Source organism: Triturus cristatus, chromosome 9 (genome assembly GCF_964204655.1).
Source record: "Triturus cristatus chromosome 9, aTriCri1.1, whole genome shotgun sequence".
NCBI lineage: Eukaryota > Metazoa > Chordata > Amphibia > Caudata > Salamandridae > Triturus > Triturus cristatus.
In genome coordinates, this window is record NC_140592.1 from 758,275,959 (window position 1) to 758,301,483 (window position 25,525).

General features: G+C 46.5%; 1 protein-coding gene across 1 annotated transcript in view; it reads left to right on the forward strand.

Annotated features, from left to right (window-relative positions):
* The window catches only part of ROM1 (retinal outer segment membrane protein 1), an 83,028-nt gene extending 68,368 nt beyond the window's left edge, over positions 1 to 14,660 (forward strand). The window contains exon 3 of the mRNA XM_085628001.1: positions 13,998 to 14,660. Coding sequence (XP_085484127.1) covers positions 13,998 to 14,216 — 219 coding nt within the window. The 3' untranslated portion in view covers positions 14,217 to 14,660. The remainder of the gene's footprint in view (positions 1 to 13,997) is intronic.
* The last annotated feature ends 10,865 nt before the right edge of the window (positions 14,661 to 25,525 follow it).

The window sequence follows — 25,525 nt, forward strand, 5'->3', positions numbered from 1 at the left end:
TAACACCTATTTTTTCACAGCTTATGGAGACATCAAGAATTGTGGCATGAAATGATATATAAAAATAAGTAATTAATACTATAATTAATATTACTCACAATGACATAAGACAGGCTTGAATTTGCGGGCATCAAATGATAACCAGGCAGCAGCATTTTCGACCAGCTGCAAGTGGGTTGTCAGATATTTCAGGACCCACTAACCTAAGGCATTCCGATTGTGATGTTTGTCTTAGGGGTGTCTGTAAACACAGGAAGATGGCCTTCCTTCAAACTCAAGGGACATCATCTTCTCAGTGCCTTGAGCTGACAAAAACAGGTGTCCCTGACCACTGTTATCTTTGAGATATGGCCCAAAACTAACTTTTTGAGCAACCTTACCGGCCTGGGGCAAGCTCTAATCTTTCGAGAGACATAAGGAGATTACGATATTGTTGCTGCTACTCACCAAGACATCCAATAAGAATTTAGTTTCATCTTGCTGCCCAGCCAGTCCTGGATATCATACTGTGGTTGATGTTTAAAACCACAACACCCAGATTATCAACCATTTTAAGCAGATTTTAGGTGTCATCTGCAGATGTAAATACTAATCTTTGGGACTGGATAAGTACAGAAAGTAGCTGGACGTAAGCGTTAAATGTACAATCTTAAACACATCATTAAACCCCCAGGCAAAAATCATACATGCCCCAGACACACATCATTCTGCCAACATATACATGAGTCTCACACCAAGATATCCATAGCTAAATCTCCCAAAATGTCATTTCATGCCTAGAAAGCAGGACATTTCACTCCCAGACCCAAGTAATTTTACCTCAGATGCAAGTAGTTCTACTCCAGACAAACACTATTCCATCACCGGAGCAAGCAAGAAGCACATAAGTCCACCCCGGGTACAGGTTGTTCAATCCCCATACATAGACCAATCAAACCACAGACAGACGTAATCCTGCTACAAACATACATTCCACTAACAGAAATATTATTCCAACCTCAAGCCTGAAGCTCACCACTTATCCTTCAAGCAGAGAAAATTCAACCCAAATGCTTGAGTAATTCCACCACCATGTCTGACACAACCCATTTCCCCTTCAGACACACTTTATTTACATCTTCAGATAAGAACATCCTACCACAAGAACATGTTACTTCACCCCTAGACTCATGTCATTCCACCACTGGACACACAAATACACTGTGCTCAGACACACATCATTCCACCCAATAGTGCCTGGCCATATCATGCTGAGATACAAATTCTACCTTGGGACACACATCACTCCAACTTGCAGAACTCATATTTTGCATAGCAAGCAAGATTATTCCACCCTCAAATATTCAAATGGCCTAACTTTTCTGGGAAGATGCCTTGAGTGAATGAGAAGTTGACAATGATAGGGAAAGGGGAAGGAGCTTAGAGTGCGCTTTGGTGATGGATGAGAGTAAGACATCATTATTGTAGGAATCGGTGAAATTCACTAGAGGCAGGGGTATGACCATTGTAGGATTCTACATGTAAGGGAGGATATAAAGGGGAAGGTGGCTTGGTGTGTCTACGTGGTTTGGTGCCTTCTTTATTTTTTAACTGAAGCAGAGGTTGATGTCATTGCACTTGTCTGAGGAGTGTGAGATTGAAGGATCTGGCAGGTGTTGATGAAGAGCTTGCCTGCCATAAAGAAAATTCTGTTTCTGTTGGGAGTTTCATTAATGATATAGGTATATATTACGTAGCTTTGGCTGATGAGGTGAGTTGTCTGCATGTTATACAGATGGACTTAAGTAGCGTGAGGTAATTAAGAGTTCTGCTTACCTATCATTTTCTTTCCTGTTTGCAAATCATTAAGTTTGTTGTTGGTGAGATATTTGAGGGCCAAAGTGTAAAAGGAACAGCTTTCACTTAAATGCTTTAGTTGAAGCATGGGTGTTCACGTGGCTTTCCAGAAATGCATTGAAGTCATATAGAAGGTGTGTTGGCGTCGGACATGATGGTGGCGAGGCAAGACATAAGTTTGTGCTTTTGGTTGTTAACGGAGAAGTGTTTGAAGCAACTTACGTTTTTTTGCTCTCTTTTGGTTGACCATGGTGGTTTGATTAGATGCTGAGAAGGGTGATGGGAAAGGCAAAAGGATCGGTCTAAACATGTGCTATTGGAGGTTTATGTGGAATGGTTGGTGTTGTTTAAAAGGTGAGGCCAATGAGGTGGCCTTTGGAATGTGTTGGTTGGCTGATGTTCTGTACCATTTTAATGTGTCAATGAGGTTGAAGAGTTTGTTTCTTGTGTTTTTTTAAGCCTGAGATGTTGAAGAATTCTATCTGTGGCCTTTTCCTTCCTCCACAGTGGTTTGCAAAGCTACTTGAAGTCATAGGGGAATGCTGTATGGGTCTCTAAGGGTCTAGGTATACCCATTCATGGTGCAGTTGGCCCAAATCCAGTGTCTGACTTAGTTAGTCTCTGACATTTGGGGGGAACCCATTAACATTCAGTGCATTTTATTTTCTGTGTGTCATAGCTCCATGGCAACCAGTTTTAGTGTTGCAGTTGAGCAATGGCACACAGATCCACAAAGCACTGTATTTGAGGGAGAGGTAGGAAACTCCTCTTCTTTATGAGAGGTGTTCAATCATCTCCTTGCCTTTTCCTATTACTTTGTGAAGGTGTTGTCCTGGCCAGATAACAGACCGACTTACTGCAACTGGTTTTGCCTAGGCCCAGTAAACAACGAAAAGATTTTCTTTCTCCTTCTTTCAAGAGGTTGGTCCAATCCAGACAGGTGCATTTGCTTCCTAAATCATTATATAGGAGGTGTATGATTGTGTGTAATGGTGTTGCAACATAGTGTGATAATGATTGTGTGTTTAGAATGGTGTAGGTGGAACGGTAGAAACGTTGCCAATAATCCATTACTGAAAATAGATACTATTTTTCAGGGTATAAAGCCAGCATAATGATTACACAACACAAACCTAAATTGCATGGATGTTTGATGCTATGATGACATCACAAGAAATTACATCATATGTCATGTGACCGAGATTAGAAGAAATTACAATGGGACCCCGTGTGCCAAGATGGCATAAAGTGAAATTTCATAACCTAAAATGAGTGGCCTGTGAGAACTGGAACCTGATTGCCCTTGTTATCTCCCAATATTAAGAGGTTTCCTTATTTACCTCCCTGCAGTCTTCTCACCTCCATTCCTGACTTCCCTTCTCTAGTGCTACCCGTGAAAGTTGTGAACCCCCAACTTAGGTCCCTCTAATCACTAACTCTCTTGTAAATCTTCTGTAGTCTGTAACTCCATCACAATATTGCTTACTTGCACCCCTCCGATGTACTCCGACACCAGCATAGTATTACGCACTCCTGATGCCTCAGGAGTTCCACAGCAGAGACCGTGAAATTTAAAGTACTTCTGAACATGACACCTTTGCTATTGCTGGCAACACGCAATGAAAAGTGAATAGCACTTTTTCCATTGAAGTGACTGATGTCACTCAGGATGTTGTATGAATGGACTGTCCCTACCAGAAGTCGGGGGAGATCCTAACTCCTGGAGACCAACGCCAGAGGAATTAGTGTAGGTTAATTAGACTTTCAAGACCTCAGTGGTGGTGAGGGGCGTCGGTTCACAGTTACGTCACTGGTCCTGGTCACATGACATCAGTGGACACAAAGAACAACCAGGGCTCACATCACTGGTTTGTATTACTAGATAGAAAGTGGTGGCTTGGCATGTCTTGCGAGTTTCCAGTGTCACTAGAGTTCTTCGATGCCTAGCTCTATCCGGGCTGTCCCCAAACTCTCCACACACTTTAACTGTGCACATGTCCCTAACACACATGGGTTGATGGAGTCTTAGGAGGTATGCATGTTGGATACAAGCATTGGGGTTCTATTGCCATAAAGTGATACAGAGAGAAGCACAGTTCACAAGCAAGCTGCCTTTGGTGGGAGGGACAAATGGGGTGGTGGGGTCAGGATAAAGCCATGCATTGCTAGCCAGGCATAGGTCAGTGCAGTACATTGCTTTGCATTAAAAGCATTAATCCAATAGTAGCTCAAAAATTGTTGCCAGTGGCAAGGAAGCATGTTGTAATGTTTTTTTGTGTCTTGCTCAGCTCTGGTGAATTCTTCAAACCGTTAGACACCAATTGCTGTTTAATACATACGCGGAGGCATAAAGTAACTTGTACGGTACTGTTTTGAGTCCTAGAGGGTGTTTGTAGTCTGGCTATTGATTAGATGGATGGTTATTAGTTATGAAAAAAGAGTGGTAAATACTTAATAGAGCCATTCCGGTTTGTCATTACTCTTTCACTTATCATATTCCCTCATCAACTGCTTTCTTTAAAGATTGCAGATATGCTGTGCTTTTACTGGCTAATTGTGCTCTGTAGTCTTCTTCTGGGCCTCCAAAGGACCTTCCCCATACCTAACCTGATTGTCCTACAGTGTGCGGATGGTGCATGATCCAGATTACCAAAGAGTCCAGGTTGATGTTTAATCTTGAGGCCAACTTCTGCACATAGGCTGGTCCATTCTTTTTTAAAGTCTTTTGTATGATTGAAATAAATCTAAATTATCCACTGGGAACCTGTGGAGTGGTGTTAATGTTTCTAGAGTGGGTTCTGCTTTCTACGTTGCATTCCAACCTGGCTGTCTGGTATTGGACCCTGTTGCAATCTGTCAACAAGCGTTTTGGAGAGCCTGTGCTGATTACATCGCAATAGTCTTAACTTTGCCTTGACAAGGGATCTGGTTAGCCTTGCTGGGTGGTTTGCTTTGGAGAGTATAGCTAGCTGAAGGTTGGTTTATTTAACCTTTGTATTGACATGAGTAGCGAAGAGAACACAGCGTCTTAAGATGACACCAATGTTTCTTACTTTCTGAGTGGAACTAGGGAGGGATCTCCAGGGCAGTTGCCATTTAGTGGGATCTCTAATGTCTTCAGTGTCCACAGCCAGTGGTAAACACCTGCCTTGATTTAAGTCAATTTTACCTGGTTCCCTGCTATGCTGTGTACTTTCTGAGAGACAAGAGTATAATCTGCATACAGGTGTATGCCCCATTATCAAGGTCAAATATATTGATTTGCATATATATTGAGCCTACCATAGCAACTACCAACATATTGTAAAGGTAAGCATGCATAGGGAAGTTTAGATTTACACTATTTACCTTGATGGTATGTTGGAAGTCGATATTTTGGAGCTGATATAAGTGCAAGTCAATATTTAAACTTTGACATTTCTGAAATGTTAGCACATCTGAAATTTTAGTGAGAACAGAGCATGGAAATGTATATAGTAGGGGTATTAGAAGCAGCCGCTAGGGCTTGCAACAGAAGATTGTTTGGTTTGAGGATTTGAGAGACCCAGTTGTGATCAGTTGCATCTTTTGAAGGAACAAAAATTATACTCTGTTCAAGGTGATTCCCTGAGAATTCCTTCTACTCTATTATATTAGGATTCAACAAACTCCTGTCTCATAAAAGCTGCTGAGAGGTCAAGTAAAATCAGAGCTGTCTGGTCTCCTTCGGGCAGACAACGAGAAATACCTGTTTGCAATCGCAATTTTCTGTCCTCTCCTGGACCTGAAGCCAGACTTCAGGCCTCTGAGTAATGAGTGTCATTTCACATAGTAATAAGGCTGTGGACTGACTACCTGCTCTAGTATTTTCTTAGGGTTCGACGACTGAAAGTGGCCTTTAGATGGCTGGTGCCTCAGAAACCAATGCATCTTTCTGATAATTGCCTGTTTCATACAGTGGTGAACAATCAGCGTTTAGTGGACTGCCTTCAAGCTGTTATTACCTGTGGGGCCAATGTCAAGAGAGGGTCTTTGGAGAAAGGAATACTGCAGGGTATGTTCTACATGTAGCTCAGACATTTTTTATCTAGACAGAATTCTGAGAAGTTGAGCAATGACTGTACCCCTTTCTCACTCTCCAACTCCCTCTTCTGCTTGCGGGCCTGCAGGTAAATGTATCAATTCGAGAGAGGCATCTTGATAGCTGTGAACGTAAATGTTGTGGCGGGGAGAAGACAATCCTGTGGTCGCGTTGGCACTCCCAGGCCTGTCCCAGTATCCTTGTAACCTTCCATTTTTTCTGCAACCTTCGATTGCCTACCGTGATTTTCTAACCCCTCTAACAAGTCCTAATCCCTTTCTAAGACACACATGACCCCACTTCAGTGGGTCTATCTCCTTTCCCCCAACAGCCGCCCCCCCCTCCCCACAATTTCTAACTCTGTGTCAAGGTAACTTGCATTGCCAGTCATGCTCAAAACACCAATTTAGTAAAAGAGCTATCAAGAGAACAACATGGTGAGGGCCATGAGTTATGGCATATGTAGTGTGCATTGCTAACCATACCGGCGTTTGAGCCAGAACATTAACTCTGTTTTTAACTGTTGTTTTTTTTGAAGAGACAAATATATTTTTGTATTTCAAAGTAGCAGTTGCCAGTGTGTAGTTATAGTAAATGTATGTAAATGTATGTGTCTTGTAAAGCGCACTGCTGCCCTGAGGCGTCGTGGCGCTGTAGACCGCTGGGGAACCCGTCCTGGCTATCCCTGTGAGATGGTCCCTCCTGGGTATCTCCAAGGTGAAACCAGGCATCCCCGGCGAATGTGGGGGGCCGTTGTGGAGATGAGGAAAGCTAATGCCCAGAGTTGCCGAGTGTGTTCCTGGTTAGAGTAGGTACCGAGGCGAGAATTATCGAGTCCGTTTTTGACCCTGGTCCACGACCCTGCCGCGTCGGGAATTGAACCCTGGTCCCTGGCCGATTCTCTGCTTGCAGATCTGCCGCCTCTAACCAGTGAGCCACACCTCTCCAGTGAGGTCAGCTTCCATGAGAAAAGCATTTTTTTTATTTTGATAATAAATTTGAAGCAGTTTGACGAATCTACAGGAAACTTTAAAAAAAAAAATGTTTGCCCACCTTATTCCTTCCTGGAAAGTTTTGCACTGGTCTATCAAACGAGGACCAAGAAAAAGGAGCGGTTCCAAAATGTTGAATTTCCATGTTAATTATCACAGGAAACTTTGCTCTCAGATATAGAAAAAAAACAGCTGAACAGAATGACACCAAATTTGGCAGAAAGTCTGAACATTGCTTGGAAAGCATGGTTTTTGTAGTTTGGTATAAATCCACAGGAGTCGCAAGAGGACCTTGAGCAACTCACCAAAGGATGCAGGTGCAAAGGATGCGATGCAGGTGAAGGTCTGGGCTGCAGGAGATGCTTGACGTTGGAGCTTCTTGGAGCCCGAAGGTCTCTGGAGGATAGAGTCAACATGCCTTGGGAACGGCAAGTCAACCCGATGCACAGGGGTTCTGTTCCAACTGTTCCGACGAGGGATACTGGCCTCAAACTCAGTAGGAAGATAGTGCAGGCCTCGAGGGAGTTGCAGAGCTACCACCTGTATTGCTGAGCCTGTTGCAGTCCTTGGGAGCTCAGGATCAGGAGACCTTTCAGCTGCGCTGCGATGCCTGCAGATTCAGGGGAGTGACTCCTTCACTTCAAGGGAGATTCCTTCGGGTGTCTTGGATATCCGCATGCCCTGTGAAGAACCTGTATGAAGCACAGGTACAGATGTTGCTGCAGACTTGCAGGACGACAGGACCAGACGCAGCAGGAGTCTTCCCAGTTGCAGTCTCAGTTCCTAATATGAAGTCCAGCGAGGTCCAGAGTGCCCAGACAGTTGAAGTGGTATGTGATCTGAATCTTGTCCCACGATGAAGCTAGTAACCCACCCACATGTAAGCCCATCAAGTGCCCTAAGGAAAGGGTTGGAACAATTCAGGGGTCCCTTCAGAGGAGGGGCTGGACAGTGGGGAGGATACTCCAATGTCCTTGGTCCAGTTTCACCCCAAAGTGGGAGCCAACGGCTCCCTGAAGTGGTTTGGACTGGAGTATGCAAGGAGGGCACCAAATGTGCCCTTCAAGCAGTCTGAGTGGCGCTGGCAAGCGCCCCCACCCTGTCCAAATGCACTAAGTCCAGGCTGGGAGGTGGTCACACCTCCCTGTGACAGGATACCTATTGTCCTGCCTTCCTCTGCGTGAGCTTGGCTCAGCAGCAGGAGGGCAGAATCGTGTCTCTGGTCGGCAGCATCCATAATTTGCTGCCCGGGTCTAGAAGACTGGTACCGGGTGCACTGAGGGCCTCCCGCAGGAGCTTTACAGTGCATGGAATCCTACCTCCCATACCATTTACGTTGTGGCGGTATGATTCCAACATGTTTGATACCAAACACGACAGGGTTCGTTACAGCCTGTTTAGAGATGGTCATCGCGTAATGACGCATGGCCACTGTATGTATCTTAATCGCTGATGAATGGACTCTGAAGGTTGTAGGGGTGTCCTGCTCATGCAGGGGCACCCTCACATCTAGAACCGAGCACCCTGCCTTCAGGATTGAAAGGCCTGCCTTAGGGGTCCCATAGGTTTTAGGTGTAGTGACCTCAGGTATAAGGAAACTTTATCTGTCATAAGTGGTGCTAGCACCAGCTTACACAGGCTGTAATGGCAGACCTGTACTCACAATTTGAGTGGTCTCTCATGGATGGCATAATATATGCTGGAGACCTCTGGTGTATCTGTGCCCTGGGTACCTTAGTACCATATACTAGGGACTTATCAGGGTACACCAGTAGCCAATCTGGAATGTACCCAAGTACTCACCATGTCCAATTTAGGGAAGAAGCACAGAGACTGTGGTCCTGATTAGCAGTATCCCAGTCAGACTAGTCAGTAAAACATAATGACACCAGCAAAAAGTGGGGGTGACCATGAAAGCAGATCCTACTTTCCTACAGTAGGGCCTTCTGATTGGCCAAGGGAGATTTGTTCCCCCGTCGACCGTTTTGGAACCACAATACCGGTGTAGGTATCACAGTACTGAGCAATCCGATTGGCTGGCTGCAACTCTGGAGAAACTGTTGTAGCCATCATTACAGGACTCCGGGAACTTGGTCCTTGATACTACCGTAGGACCCAGCCCAACCCTCCTGTGAGATACCATGTTACTTCTGCAGGATCTGCTGTGTAAGCTTCCACCCAGTGGTGACGGTTTACTGTGCAAGGTTCCCTGAGGAAGCCTGCACAGTACCATGGAGTGGAATCTTGGATGCTCATTTTTGAAGATACCTGGGGAAAAAAATTAAGAAAAGGATAAGAAAATGCGGGTTTGTCATCCATGGGACTGGGTGGAGATGCAAAGAACATCTTTTTGCCTGCAGGTACCGCAGTAACAAGCAATCTAATTGGCTGGACACAATTCTGATAAAAAAGGTTGCAGCTACCATTACAGGATTCTGGTACTTGGTCCACAGGTCCTGTCCCAGAGACACCCTGACTCACAGGCTAAAAATTGTTTTTCAATCCATGGGTAACTTGATAAGCCTGCAAGACCCATCTCGGCTCTTCTGTGAGATACCACTGTATTTCTGTGGAAGCCGCTGTACAAGTTTCCATTCATTGGTACTGCTGTACGGTGCAAGGTCACGCAAGGAAGTCTGCACAGTACCGCAGTACCATGGAGAGGAAGCTTGCACGGTGGACTCCACGGAAGCCTGAGCCGCAGTAGGTATCCGGCAGCGAACGCGCCGACACTTTGACAGGCGCTCCCTGGCCGCCAGGCGAACCCGTACGGAAAGTTATTTCCCAATTAGGGGTACTGCAACAACGGGTCCACTTCCTTTAGGGACCCCATTGGATTGCATGGTGATGTATTGACAATTTCTGCATCACGAATTATGTAGTAGAGTTTCCACATTTTTCTTTGAGCACTTTCTCACAATGGTCCTGATGAATTGCCACCGACCCTTTTGGGCATAGAGCAAGAAACATGTTGACCGTTTGAGTTCCCTAGGGATCATCATAATCCCTTTGGGATCACTTATATATATTTTTTACTTAGGCTGGTATACCATCAGAATAAATTGACACATTGCCTGGTAATACCATACCTATTTTAACTCACTACACCACCACTCACTACACTTGTTGCACTGACCCCCACGCACCCATACGGCTGTCTCTTAAAAAGATCTCCGATAAAGAGCCCCTTCGCGGGAGCCCGTCGGGCATTGCAGCGCCGGCCCGACGAGGAGCACAGCCCTATGATGAAGCATGACACCTTGCTAGGTGTGTGAGGGCATTATATAGAGACTAATCGCTCTCCCCCCCTCCCTCCCAGAGGAACTGCACCCCTTGGTTTTGTTCTAACTTGATAAGCCTGCAAGACCCATCTCGGCTCTTCTGTGAGATACCACTGTATTTCTGTGGAAGCCGCTGTACAAGTTTCCATTCATTGGTACTGCTGTACGGTGCAAGGTCACGCAAGGAAGTCTGCACAGTACCGCAGTACCATGGAGAGGAAGCTTGCACGGTGGACTCCACAGAAGTACAGTGGTACCCACAAAAAAAATACATTCGAAATGCAGAAGAAAATGCGGGTTGGTGTGTCTCTATTGGGCGAAGAGGGTTTTTTAGGATTGTGGTGTAAATGTACGTTTAGGATTAAGAGATTTTAAGGGGAAGGGATTAACATAAAAAATTGTTCAATAATAAAATAGTAATGGCATGTGAAATTATGGTACATAACAAATTAGTCCGAAACTATGGTATTTTCAAATTAAAACTCCAAAATAATGGCTTCTGAAATCATGGTAGAGGAAATAATGGCAAACAACCCCTGACTCATCATGTCTAAACCTTCAACAAACTGTTCTTGTTAGTTCTTGCTTTAGAAAAAAATATCAGTGCAGTACTCCAAGGATTTTTGTAGGTTTTCTTTAATGTGGTCCACCACTCTTGTTGCTTCCTCAATCACATAACTTAATGTGCCTGAAAGAGCGGCTGAATGGAGAGGAATCTGAGGTTCTTGGACAGCTTTTTGAATAAAGGGCCATGAAGAGAACATGGGGCATTACTGCACAGCGTCACAGGAAGAGAGAAACAGTGCGATATCTAGTAAGATATGGCACTGTGTTTTCTCTCCCAGCACTGGCACACTTTAGGCTGCTATACACTAATGCACACATCCTTGCACCACAGTGCCAGGGTGTGTGCATTATCAAGAAAATGTTTTGTAGTTGAAGAGTATGCTTCTAGTGCAAAATCTATGCTTTAATATTTTCCCCACTTTATATGTGTGCTGTACAGTGAAGCACATTGCCGAGGGGTATATTTACAAGCCCCTAACGCCACCGGAGCTCCGGTGGCATGGCTCCAAATCCCATATTTACTAGACAGTGGCAAAAACCAAGGTCATTTAAAACCTGGTCTTAGGATGGTGATACAAGGAGAAATTAATATTTTCTCCTCGTATTTTGCTCTTTCGATCTGTGCTGCATTCTGCAGCACACATAGAAACAGAAAATTGCCTTTAAAGATTGTTTATGTGCAGGAAGATGTCCCTTCCTGCACATAAACAATCGGCCATGCAGCACAGGCACCCTTGCAACATGGCGCAAGCCTGCCTGCGCTAGGCAGCTTTTTTAGCGCTAGGGTAAACCCAGGTGTGCACTGTATTTCAGTAAATATGGCACATAGCTGCATTTTGCAAATGTGGGAACAGTGTAGCTAAATTTGGCGTTACACCGCGCTCTGACATTTTCTTGTATATATCCCCCTAATTTGGAAAAGTGTGGAGAGTTGTAAACCTTGTCCCACTGTTATGCCTGCTTCGAGGAGGTGTAATGTTTTGATTCAAGTCCCCTTCTACAAATCTTAGTAGGTAGGGATGTGCATCAGAACCTATAGGTGATTGCAGTGGAACACCCAAATGCCACCCCGGGTACACTCCCTTGACCTGATCGTAGCTTTACAATACTTTAGGCATGTTTCCTATGTGGATAATGAATTGCGTAGGAAAGTACACCCTAACAATCTTTCCTGATTTTTTTTAGATGAACAATGATAAACAAATTGATCCCTTAAACATGTGTCTAATACAGCCCCAAATTTGCATGTAGATGCCAAATGTCTCAAAACTGAAATGTAATCTTCCACAGATTCATCTATGTGTTGTTTCCTTTTCATGAAATTAAAACGTTTCAAAAGTATACTAGGTTCATCTGCGAATTTCCTTGTGAGTCTCGCTAAACCTTCAGAATAAATGTTCCATCCTTCTTGACCTCCTGCTGGGGGTTGAATCTGTGGTAGATTATTAAAGACATTTTGTCCTTCAAACCCCAGATGACCATACAACAGTGCAAACTTCCTTTTTGCATCAAATTCATTTGCATTGTTTGCTACCAAATAGTTTTGAAATAAATTAAGCCAATACTTCCAAGGAATAGCTGGTTTACCTGGTGAAGGCAGGAAGTCAGATATAGTCAAAAGATGATTACTTGTTGCCATGTTGATAAAATTAATTTAAAAATGTGTAAAATAAGTCTTTTTTAAGTGTGCCTGTCACTGAAAATACAGGCAAATGGTGAAATGTAGAGTCAAATGGAATTAAACATACATTTCTTGCTTGTTTGATATATTGTTCATGAAATAATGTAAATAAAATAAATAAATAAATGGTGTGCCTGTCACCGAAGTACAGGCAAGTCTTACCGCTTTTAAAACTGTCCTCGCGTTGAAAGCGCGATGAAAACCCTCTTCAAATGAGGCCAGAAACGGAGAAACGACGTTTCCAAACAATGTTGCTAGGCAACCAAGTCCGTTGATGTCAGAGATACGGAGTGCGCCTAAGCTCAAATTTGATGAAAGGGTTAACAAAACCCCTCTAGTCATCAACACGTAGAGCGTCACGACGTCAAAGGGGAAGTGACAAATCCTCAAATGCTTGAAGGCGCGTCCTCATCAGACCGAGGAAGGAAGCCTGCGTCGCAGAACAGAAAAAGGTAACTTTTCTGCTTTAGAACTTCTTGAAATGTTGATTCCGAACGGTGGGCTGCACAAAAATCCATCGTCCAGATCCAGAAACGTTGCACTTATGTTATAAGTGTTTATTTTGAGCTTTAAGTGTGGATAAAAGAAGCCCACAACCGGTCACTCCAATGCTCTCGTCGTAACTGCCTGAGTAAGCAGTTACAGGCAGCCACGACGAGAACAGCAGAATGAAAGGGCACATCAAACAATAACAGAGCGCGGGGAGACGCTCGAGGTAAACAAGTATGCGCTCGTGAATAACAAGTTGCTCTTAAAGGAGCAAGAGCAACTTGTTATCTTAACAGTGCCTTTCTCACTGCGAAGTCCCAGGCCGGCGCCGCCCTTGGCGTGTCACCCCAGGGTCCTGTTCAACACCCAGCAGCATCAGCCGATCGAAGGCCACACCTCCAGGCCTAGTTCACTCCGCCGTGTATCTGCCCCGGGGTACGGTTGCGGCACAGGATTTCGACCCCGGTGGCTCCCGATGCTGCGGAGCCGGATTCCACGTTGGGGTTCAGGATAACTTGCGGATTCTGGAGAAATATGGCTTAGGCGGACGGAGCTACTCTAAGGCACGTCTACCATGTTTGGCTTCCAAGCCAAGCCCCCCCTAATTTGTTTTTGATCTTTTAAACATCCAAGTTTGTTAGTCCCTGGCTGTTTTATGATAGAAAACGAAATGGTTTTATATATAGCCATAATTGTCTTTACTGTGGTCCATGGTGCGTAATGGCTCCAGATTATCTCAGGGCATATAGACTGCTTACAGAACTATGGAGTCCTAAATAATGTAATTGGATTCGGTAATAGAAAATCTACACCCAGTGAGTGATATTTTAGAGAATGAAATTTAGGGCACAACATTAAGTTCAGATGATGTTTTTGTCAACGATATAGAATCTAGTTGTGCATTTGATTTGGCTATATCTTTAAAAACGTTCACAAAATGCATTTTTATTGTCTTTAAGTAAATATTTGTATTTTAATTTCCATTATGTATTCTTAATTCCTTTTGTTTCTTTTTATATTTGTTTAAATCATTTCCAAAAATCATAAAGACCAATGAAGTGACCTTCCTCCCCTGTGTTCGCCCTTTACAGGCCTCGGTGCTGGTGGGTCTGCGGTACCTTTACACAGCCATGGAAGGCGTTACGAGCCCTGAGACTATGGAGAGCGACACCGAGGGATACCTCCTGGAGAAGGGGCTGAAGGAGACCTTCAGGTGCACTATGGAGAAGACCAAGAACTTCTTCAAAACCAACCAGGTGGAGACGGAAGCGGACGGCGGCGAAGGAGGCACCCCATCCCCGGCCAGCTAACCCTGTCAGACAACAGCAGAATTCACCCTAGACACATCACTTCCAGCTTTGCTGAACGCTCAGCGTGTGGCTTTAGGGGTCACTTCCTTTGCTGTGTGTAGTAGGAGTGCCATGAGAGAGGCACCCACTATGGCAGGAGAGGCAGACCAAGCACTCAGATGGACTTTTCTTCCCTCAAATTACAGATGTCTCAATTACCTGCACGCAGCCCCTGCTAAAGATCTAAATGCGCTCATATACTTATATCTACCTCCTCCAGACACTGCACATGGTGGAGCCCGGCAGGGCAGGACAGCAAGCACTCGCACTTTTGGAGTGGGGCTAAGGTGTGCGGGAGGTGGGCTTCAGCTTTGTAATTTATATAGTTGTCAGATGGTAGAATTCAGAGGGTGTTATTTATGATTGATTAAGAGCCCAATAAACAGATTATACCTGGCAATCGCCGATCAATCAGCTTTGTTTCTTTCTCTACTTGTGCTGCTTCAGCAGCACTCCTAGCTCATGCCACCAGATGTCACTATTAGAGCAGAAAAGCTCTCTCTCTCTCTCTCTCTCTCTCTCTCTCTCTCTCTCTCATTAGTAGTGGTAAATATGCATTTTCCACTGGCAAAAATGGCCAATAACCCAATCTAGGGCTCAGTACAAGTCGCAATAAATTATTCCCATGCTCAACCCTGGGTAGCTTGGCTGTGAGCAGGCAGGCTTAACTTAGGAGATAGATATGTAAAGAATTTAAAAACATCAATTTAGTAAACATTTTAGACACAACACACAATAAAAATCCGACACCAATTTATAAAACTAGGAACTATTTCTATCTTTAAAATGCCACACAAAACGACAACAATCCAATGTAGGGAACCTTAGATATGAATTTTAACGAATAAACACTTTCTAGCACTTAGTCACGTTATGGAGTTTTTCCCAAAGTTGCTCCAAATTTTTCCAAACTTCTGGAACTTCTTTCTGAAGTTCCTCTTGAGTGTCCAAAGGGTCTAAAACACCATCCAAGGGTCTGGAAGCTCCAAGATGGCCCTTGAAAGTTTGGGACCACAACTCCCACAATGCACCTGGGCAAAACCTTTAAAAGTCCACTGGATGCACTATAGGCAGGGGACTCTTGGTGGAGTTGACGCAGGTGAGCTCTGTTAAACTGTAGCTTGCAGGGAGCCCACTCTTTATTCCTCTTGAAGCAAGGTTAGTCCAAAGGGCTGTAGTTCCAGATAGTAGGTTCTGAATATGCAAATATAATGTGGATCCTCACTGCAGAGTGCTCCTAGCACAAAAGCCGATTTTAGGTAGCACTTTACTACAACGAGAGAAGTGAAATGTGCCATTTCTCTATCTCCAGGTCATATAAAAACTCTTTTATAAGAGTCCTTTATAAGACCCCCACCCCTGTGACATACGCCACAATATTGTAGATTATCAATTTTTAAGTTCCCTACCACCAAAGTCGGGTTTGGGCACAATTTACATTTAAAAGCAGTCCTGCAACACAGGGCTGCCTTTAAAATTACCGCAGGCTCTCAGCAGTGCACACATTATATACTAGGTAGTTAAATGTAGTTTTAATCCCCCTGCCCTATTATGTACTAGGGACTTATAGGGTAGGTAATGCCAATCATAGGAGTAACCTATGACATAATGTACCTTGATATGTGTGTGTGTGTTTTCACCAAAGCGCTGGCCCTAGGCCTGGTAAGGTAGATCCCAGGGACAGTCAGAGTCAGTTACCACCTGTACAAGTCAGCACAAAATGAGGGACAGGATGACTTTGCAACATAGACCCCCCGCCCAAACAGAAGGTGATGGGTTACTAACCTACACCCTGGCAGTCCTCATCAGTTAAGTGGAAAAACCTGGAAAGTCCATCTGCATTGGCATGAGCAACCTCAGGTCTGGGTTCCGCTGTAAAGTCAATTCCCTGTAGAGAAATGGACCACCTCAACAGCTTGGGATTCTCCCCTCTCATCTGCATGATCCACCTGAGAGGCCTGTGGTCAGTTTGAACACAAAAGTGAGTCCCAAACAAATATGGTCTCAGCTTTTTCAGGGACCAAACCACAGCAAACGCCTCTCTCTCAATGGCACTCCACCTCTGCTCTCTTAGAAGAAGTTGCCTGCTAATTAAGGTAGCTGGCTGATCAAGGCACTCCTCATTCACCTGTGACAACACTTCCCCAATCCCTTGTTGTTAAGCATCTGTCTGAACCACACATTCCTATGTTTAGTCAGGGGCCAGTAACTCTGGTGCTGAACACATAGCATCTTTCACTGTGTCCGAAGCCTTCTGGCACTCTGGGCTCCAATCCACTTTCTTGGGCCTCTTCTTAGAAGTCAGTTCTGTCATGCGACCCACAATAGTCCCATGATTCTGAACAAACCTTCTCTAGTACCCAGTCAGTCCAAGGAATGCCCTGACCTGGGTCTTGGTAACAGGAGCTGTCCAATCCAAAATAACTTGAATTTTGGCCTGGCGAGGCTGTACATGGCCTCCATCTACCAGGTGGTCCAGGTACACCACAGAACTCTGCCAGTAACCTGAAGTCAAATCAAATGTACTCAGGTACTTAGCAGCTCCTAACGGGTCAGTTAGCTCTTCGTATCTAGGTATTGGGTCAGCATCAGTCTTTGTGACTGCATGAAGTCCTCTGTAGTCCACACAGAAGCTTAACTCCTTCGGTCCCCCTTGGGGATTAGGTTTGAGCACCAGCACCACTTGGCTTGCCCGTGGACTCTCAGAAGGCTCAATTACGCCCAACTCCAGTATTTTAGCTACCTGTTATGTATTCCGAAGAGTGTCCCGGCGCGAGCATTGAGAGGTCAAGGGACAAAGCTAAAAAAGGAAGGTTTTTAACTTTTTCTTAAAAGTCAAAGAATCATAAATGCTGCGTAAGGCCAACAGCAGGGCGTTCCACGCCATTGCAGCTTTCCGGGCAAGTGAGCACCCCTCCAGCCTTTGGCGAGTGAACCAGGGAATCTGAGCCAACAGTTGTGAAGAGGACCGCAGTAGTCTCGCAGGGGCATAGAACGAAAACCTCTTCTGTAAATAGACGAGCCCCAGGCCATGGAGGGCACTGAGGGCAATAGTCAAAATCTTGAATTTTACCCGAACCTCAACAGGAAGCCAGTGCAAGGATCGCAGATGAAGACGCACACTGCTTCTGCCGTAGAGGTCCAACAAGTGCCTGGCAGCCGAATTCTGTACTACCTGGAGCTTATTCAAGAGATAACCCGGCAAGCCAGCATACAGTGCATTTGTGTAGTCTAGGCGAGAGAGGATCAAACCGCGGATGACAGTTTCCTTCGCAGATTTTGGGAGAAAGGGGAGAAACTTCCTCAAAGTTTTTAAGATGCCGAAGCAAGTCCCCGCCAGCTTCTTGACTTGGGTCGAGAAAGTTAAATTCTCCTCGAACCACACCCCCAGATTCTTAGCCGAATTCCCCTTCAAATATGGCAAGGGGAACCCTGGAGGCCACAACGTCTCTCTGAAGTTGGCGGGGAATTTGCCATACAACAGGATCTCGGATTTCTCCTCATTACACTTAAGCTGTGCATGAGCCAGCCAGTGGAAGACGGAGGCTAGACACTGTTGAGCAGAGGAGACCAAAGCATCATCCCTTCGCCAAGAAAACAGAAGCTGGGTGTCATCCGTGTAGGCGATCACCTTAGCCCCTAGCCCCACCGCTAAATATACCAGCAGAGTAACATAGATGTTAAACAAAAGGGGGCTAAGGGACGACCCCTGCGGGACACCAGTGGCCACTGGCTGAGGTGCGGAAGCGCACGGTGGTAGCCAGACCTGCTGCGTCCGGCCATCCAGGAAGGACCTGAGCCAGCCCCAGGCTCAGGTCCTCATGCCATGCCAATCTCCGAGAGACGAGCAAGAAGCAAGGAGTGGGGTACCGTATCGAATGCCGCCGAGAGGTCCAGCATAACCAAAGCTGCCCTCCCGCCGGCATCCAAACACTCCCTGATAGCCTCAGAGACCTCCACCAAAGCAGACTCCTTGCTATACGAAGCACGAAATCCTGACTGAGCAGGGTGCAGTAGACCCGCACCCTCAACATGCTCAGTAAGCTGTCTAATAACCCCCTTCACACACCTTTGCCAGACTAGGCAAAAGCGAGATAGGACGGTAGTTACCAGGAGTCGAAGGTTCCAGTGAAGGCTTCTTTAAAAGGGGAAGGATTTTCGCCTGCTTCCAGGCTTCCGGCACAAGGGCGTCACGCAAAGAGATTAATAATCTGATTAACTTCAGGATTGATAATGTCAGCAGCTGATGCCAATAGTCTAGCAGCACAAGAGTCCGAAGGTGAGCCTGATTACCTCAGCCTTAATGTTGGCTCTGACGTGGTCAGACAACCTGTACAGTTTATTTTTGACTGGTGGACTATCACCAGTGTGGTGCACTTACCGCTCAGTGATACCTGGGGTCAAAGAGAACAGGCCAGCAAACTGCTCCAGCACCTGCTTGCAGTCTCTGTGCTGCTGGTCTGTCAATGTGGGAGAAAATACCACTCCCTCCACTGACCCATTTTGCACATTGTTAGAGAGGAGGTCGGGCACTGGTTCAGTCTCTTCCTCCACTCCCTCATCTGTGACCAGTAACATGTTCATGTTGACCATGTCATGGTGGGGTTTCAATCTATTCGCATACAGGACTGGTATGGTATATAGGTAACCTCACCGTTCTTTTCAATGATTGGATAGAGCCCACTCCACTTGTCATGGAGGGCCCTGGTTGCCACAGGCTGCAACACCCACACCAACTGTCCTGGAGTATACTCAGGCGTAGTAACCTTCTGATCATACCAGTGCTTCATGAAGTCCTGGCTAGGCTCCAGTTTGCTTCCTGCCTTGTACATGTACTCTGCCATTCTTGATCTTAGGCCTAGCACATATTCAAGTACATTGTCCTTTGCTTCTTTTAGAGGTTTTTCCAAAGACTCTCTAAGCAGGCACAATGGCCCTCTCACAGGGTGTCCAAACAACAACTCAAGGGGACTGGAAACAACCCCTTTTTGGGGAACCTACCTGTAGGCAAACAGTTGGCATGGAAGGAGAACATCCAGTCTCCTCCTGAGTTTGTTAGACAACCCATTGATCATGCCCTTGAGGGTCTTGTTGAACCTCTCCACCAGATCATTAGTCTGGGGGTGATATGGGGGGGACAAACTTGTAGTTAACACCACATTCATCTCACATCACTCTCAGATAGCTGGACAGGAAGTTTGTCCCCCATTCTGAAACAACCTCTTTTGGAAATCCCACACTGGTGAACACACCAAGCAGTGCTCTAGCCACCGCAGGAGCAGCTATTGTCTGAGAGGTATTGCCTCAGGGTACCTCTTCTACCTACTCTCTGATGCAATAGGTGGGTCCAGGGGACCTACAATGTCCATGTCCACTCTTTCAAAGGGAGTCCCAACCATTGGCAGTGGTATCAAGGGAGCCTTTGACTTGCCCCCTGCCTTGTCACTGGCCTAACAGGTGACGCAAGAGCTGCAAAACCTTTTCAGACATATGGGGCCATAGAAATGGTTCACCAACCGGTTCCAAGTCTTAGTCTGTCCCAAATGTCCTGCCAATGAGATATTATATCATAAGGTCAGGATGAACTGTCTGTACTTTTGGGGCGCCATTAACCTCCTGGGGGCCCCTTCCTTGAGGTTTCTGGCCTCAGTATAAAGCAGTCCACCTTCCCAGTAGATTCTGTGAAATCAACTTCCATCCCCTTCCTCTTGGTTAGAGGCAATCTGCCTCAAGCTCTCAAAAGTGGGACAGTATCTCTGTCCCTGACAGAACTCCTCTATGAAGGGTTCACCTGCGCCTGTCAGTTCTGCCAAGTCTGACAGATCTGACTGATATGGAATCCCTTCCTTCGAGGTCAGTTCCTCCTGTACCTCTGGAGTTCCCTGGATTGGCTCACCGGGCCCAGTGCCCCTGTACTGGGATGCTTGGCCCCTTGTTCCAGAGTCCAAGCATCCCCCATTTCCCTTCTGGATAGTCTGTGACCTGGTCACAGCCCATACCCACTCAGGGAGCTCCGGTATTCTCATATGGAGCCCACTCTCCTCTTCAAACCACTTAGATGCTTCAAAATCATTGTCCAGTAAACACTGGACTGGGAGTAGAGGAGACACAGCTACTACCATAGGGCCTGTCACACCTCCCCATTCCAAATCTACCATAACGATAGGATGGAGTTTGGTACTGCTGTCTGCATAGGTCACCTGGTGAATCTTGCTAGATAGCAATCTCTCTTGAGGCACCAGGGCATCTAGGACCATAGTCACACTAGCCCATGTGTCTCTTAGAGCCTGAATCACAGTCCCATTAACTTGAGGCCTCTGCCTTACTTATCCATGTTTGGAGGTAAGGAATCCAGGGTTGAAATATTCACCCCACCCAGGGACACTAAGGTTGCCTATACTACTTCCCTACCCCTCTCTGGGGCACTCTCCACCCCCACACTTACACTAGAAATCCCTGTAGACGGCCCACTAGTGGTGGGCTTCTTTGTGCAGACTGCAGCTCCCTTCTTGTGCCGTGGCTTAATACAGTCAAAGCACTTTCCCACCTTTCAGGGATCAAATAACCTACCATTCTTTCCCTGATACCCCTCCCCTGAATTTGGGTTATCCCAGGCCCCCTCCCTCTTTGTTCAGGTTTTTGTGGGTCTTTGGAAGACTCCTTCTGTTTTTGACCATCTTTTCCCTGAGCTTTCCCCTGGGGACTGACCTGTCCTCCTTGCTTCTGGTCACCCCCCTGGTGCTGAGTGGAAACCCGGGTTCTCACCAACTCGTCTGCTGCCCTGACTAGGTCCCTAGGACTAGACAGCTTTGAGTCCACTAGGTACGGGCATAACTTCTCTTCACCACAATGAGTCAAAACGTGTTCTCCCAAAAACAAATTATACAATCCCTCATATGTGTCTACTTTTCTACTAACAACCCAGCCTTCTAGTGCCTTCTGTGAGGTGACTAAAAAGTCTACCCATGACTCGGAGTTTATCTTATGGGTGCCTCTGAACTTCCCACTGTACTGCTCTGGGGTTAAAACCAAATTTCTCAACTAAACATTGCCTCATGTGAGTATAGGACTTCGCCTCCTCCCCTGCAGGGTCAGGAACCTATCCCTTCTAGGTACTGGAATCATTTCCCACAAGAATGAAGCCCAGCACTTGGGGCAGACCCCCACATCTCAAGGGCTATTTCAAATGTAGTCAGCCATTTATTAATGTCGTCCCCCTCTGTGTACCTGGGTACGATACCCTTGGGAAGCTTGTGGTCAAACCCACCACCCCTGGACATCTGAACCTCTTCATCATTTTCACTGCCACCACTTCTTCTTGCCTTTTCCTCCTCCCACTGTTCCTCAGCTGGTTCTAGTTTACTCTCCTCCAAAGCTCCTCAAGCTGCCTCTCTGCAAGGGACAGCTGTGGTTCCTGAGTAGGGGACCCTGCCCTCCTTCCACCATCTGGAATTACATAGCTAAAACTGGAAACAATGGCGGAGGCATCATCCTCGCCCTCCTCCTGGGTGTCATTGGAGGGGTCAGCTTCCCCCCGCCTTTTATTATCTGAGGCTGGCCTGGCCCAGGCCTTCAGGGACCTAACCAACTCTGCCTTCCTAATCTTGTGTGCAGCAGGTAACCCCCTAGCCATTACACAAAACCCTAAGCTCAGCCACTCTGAGTTTAGTCATTTTAGCCAGATCCAGCTAAATGGTATCCCTAGTTTTGGGTCGCCACAAAAATCAGTCAGACTTAGAACAACTTTAGAAAAATCAAAACTGTGGATTAAAAATCAGTTAAGTCCAAATTTCAAAAATCAAAAACTTTGTTCTAAGACAATTTAGACGATTTTTTAAATCTTTATTCACTTAACTGAAAAGTGCACTTATAAACACAAGTCCTCATCCACGCCGCTGAACACCAAATGTTGGAAAGAGGGTTATTAGTAGTGGTAAATATGCATCTACCACTGACAAAAGGCCACTAACCCGGTCTAGGGCTCAGCACAGGTCTCTCTAAATTATTCCCATGCTCAACCCTGGGTAGCTTGGCTGCGAGCAGGCAGGCTTAACTTAGGAGGCAGATATGTAAAGCATTTAAAAACACAATTTCATTAAACAATGAAGACATAACACACAATATAAATCCAACACCAATTTATAAACATAGGAAATATTTTTATCTTTAAAATGACACCAGAACAACAAAAATCCAATGTAGGGAACCGGAGATATGAATTTTTTAAGAATAAGCCTTTTCTAGCACAAAGTCACCAAAGTCGTTTTTACCCCAAAGTTACTCCAAACTTTTCCAAACTTCTGAAACTTCTTCCTGAAAGTTCCTCCTGAGGGTCCAAAACACAGTCCATGTGCATGGAAGCTCCAAGATGGTCCTTGAAAGTTTGAGACCACAATTCCCACAATGCACCTGGTCATAACTCTTAAATGTCCATTGGAAGCACTCAAATCGGGGGCGGGGGGGCTCTTGATGGAGTTGACACAGGTGAGCTCTGTTAACCTGTAGCTTGCAGGGAGCCCACTTGTATTCCTCTTGAAGCAAAGTACATCCAAAGGACTGTAGTTCCAGATAATGCAGCAGGCGCAGTCAGTCAGAATGCAGGGCCTGATGGTGCAAATCAAGTTTCCAGCTTGCCAATCTTTCTTCTGCTCTTAGTTTTAAGCAGCAGAGCTGAGAGGCTCTGCCCCTCTCAGATACTTATTCAGTGTTCTCTGGGGTCAAGCAGGAGGGCACTCCAATAAGGTGCAGGGCAACACTCCAGAGCATGACCACTTCCTCCAAAGTGTGCCATCTCCCAATACCATTCTCCTAAGTCCTTGAATGATATTTTTCGGTAATCCCTAGCGTTAGTTACGAGTTCATAAATTATTGCAATGGTAACCTGTGTGACTGGGGATCTACAATTGGGAAAATGAAATGTCCAATTCCTCCACCGCCAGGGCATATAAAACATATTTTATAAGGACCCTGCATATAGCTACATGACCCCCACCCCTGGGACACCTAGGGGAGACTTTAGGGGTTCTGAATATGCAAACATAATGTGGATCCTCACCCCACAGTGCCCCTAGCGCAAAAGTCGATTTTGGGAAGCACTTTACTACAATAAGGTAAGTGAAATGTGCAATTTCTCTATCCCCAGGGAATATAAAACATATGTTCGAGGCATATGAGCTGCAGATTGTACACTTAGCATAGATCGCCATCTGGTGTTGGGCCCGGATGTTTGCAGTTTGTTTTTCTTCTTGGACAGTCTTTGGAAGTCACGAGTTTGGTGACTCCTCCTTCGGTCCGTACTGCGCATGGGCTTCGGCTCCATCCTCAGATTGTATTTTTCCGCCATCGGGCTCGGATGTGATACTTCGTGCTCCGGCTTCGAACTTCTACGGTTCCAGCCTCGACGGAAAATCCTCGTTTCTTCGAGTTTCTTCATCATCATCTTCATTTCTCGAAGCGGCACTTTCTCCATCCCGTACATCGGCACCGGCCTTCGGGCCCTCCTCGACTCCGGTCCCGGCCGATGGAAAGGACTCCGTTCAAAAAGTGCCCAAAATGTGGGTCTAAATTTCCCCACACCGACCTCCATCAGGTGTGTAATCTTTGCCTCTCTCCAGAACACGAGGCCAGAGACTGCCCCGCCTGTAAGTCTTTTCGATCGAAGAAAACCATCCGGGATCGAAAAGCTCGACGCACCATGGCGCACTCATCGTCTGCAGCTCCACCGGACATCTTCGGAGACGGCGCCGAAGCTTCGGGGCAAATACACACCCAACAGGAGGAAGACGTCGTCAGCGCTTCCGAGGCCGACGACTCCGACGTGGAGGACATCACACCGGCGCAGCGGGTCGTGAGTACTGTGCCCCCTCCCACCCCCGCGCCCAAAACCAAAGAGACTCAGGTTACTCCCTCGCCTGCCGGCCTGGGCAAAACCAAGACCAAAGCTTCTATCACCCCACCTTCGGGCCCGGTGTCGAAGCCTCCAAAGTCTCACGGCAGCTCGGCATCGAGCCAGCCGACGCCCGGTGCCGAAAAACAGCATCCGGCACCGAAGAAATTAATATCCAGCTCGACTCCGAAGCCACCGGTGCCGAAGCCTGGACTCTCGGTGCCGACCAAACACAAACACAAATCTGTCGGCACCGACGCTCCGGCGCCGAAAACTCTTTCGACGCCGAAAAAACCGGAGGCCCCAAAAAAGCATGGCGCACAGAAACCATCGAAGCCCTCGGTTCCGAAATCACCAGTGCCGACGGACGATTTGGCACCATTGGCTCTGTTTACACCAGACCCTTTACAAAAGACTCTGTCCAAAGATCCAAAGACTGGGCTATTGACTTTAATTATCAAGAAAAGACGCCTTGATACTCCGGCTCCTCCTCCACCGCCCAAACGGAAGGACTCTGCTACTTCTCCCCTCAGAGTGCCCTCCCCACTACCGCCTCCCCTACCTCCTCCACCTCCTCCACCCCCTCCCCCTCCCAGGTCTCCGCCACCTTTACCTCATTACTCTCCGACCCCGTCCCCAGATCCGGATGACGGGGACCCGGACAATTACCCGGCGGACGCTCCAATGGATCCCACTCCACCGGGGACCCCAGACCCATGGGAGGATTACAATAACCCTGATGTACCCGATATACCTCAGGACGACCTATACCCATCCAGGCCGTCTCCTCCAGAGGACTCCTTAGGGTTTCATCATTTAGTGCAGAGAGCAGCACACTACCATGGGGTGGACATGCACACTGAACCAGTGGAAGACGACTTCTTACTGGATACATTTGACATACAGGACAAATCCACATCTATTTTACCCATGCTTAAGGGTGTCACCAAGCATGCCGCAGAGGTGTTCAAAGACCTTGTCAGAGCCAGGGTACTAAACCCTAGAATAGAGAAAAAGTACAAGGCGGCACCCACAGACCCTGCATACATTAAGGGCCCTGCTCCCTTAGATTCCCTAGTTGTCTCTACAGCTAGAAAGCGGGCTAACTCCCAGTCCTCAGGAGAAGCCCCACCGCCAGACAAGGAATCCAAACTCCTAGACGCGTCTGGCAAACGCACCGCCTCTCAAGCTGCAAACATGTGGCGCATTGCAAACACACAAGCGCTACTTGCGCGATATGACAGAGCACACTACGACGAACTTGAGGCTCTTATGCAGCACCTTCCCGAGAAACACAAGCGTAGGGCTCATGAGCTAATACAGGAGGGTAAACTAATTACAAACACCTCCATTAAGTGTGCCCTCGATGCAGCCGACACTGCTT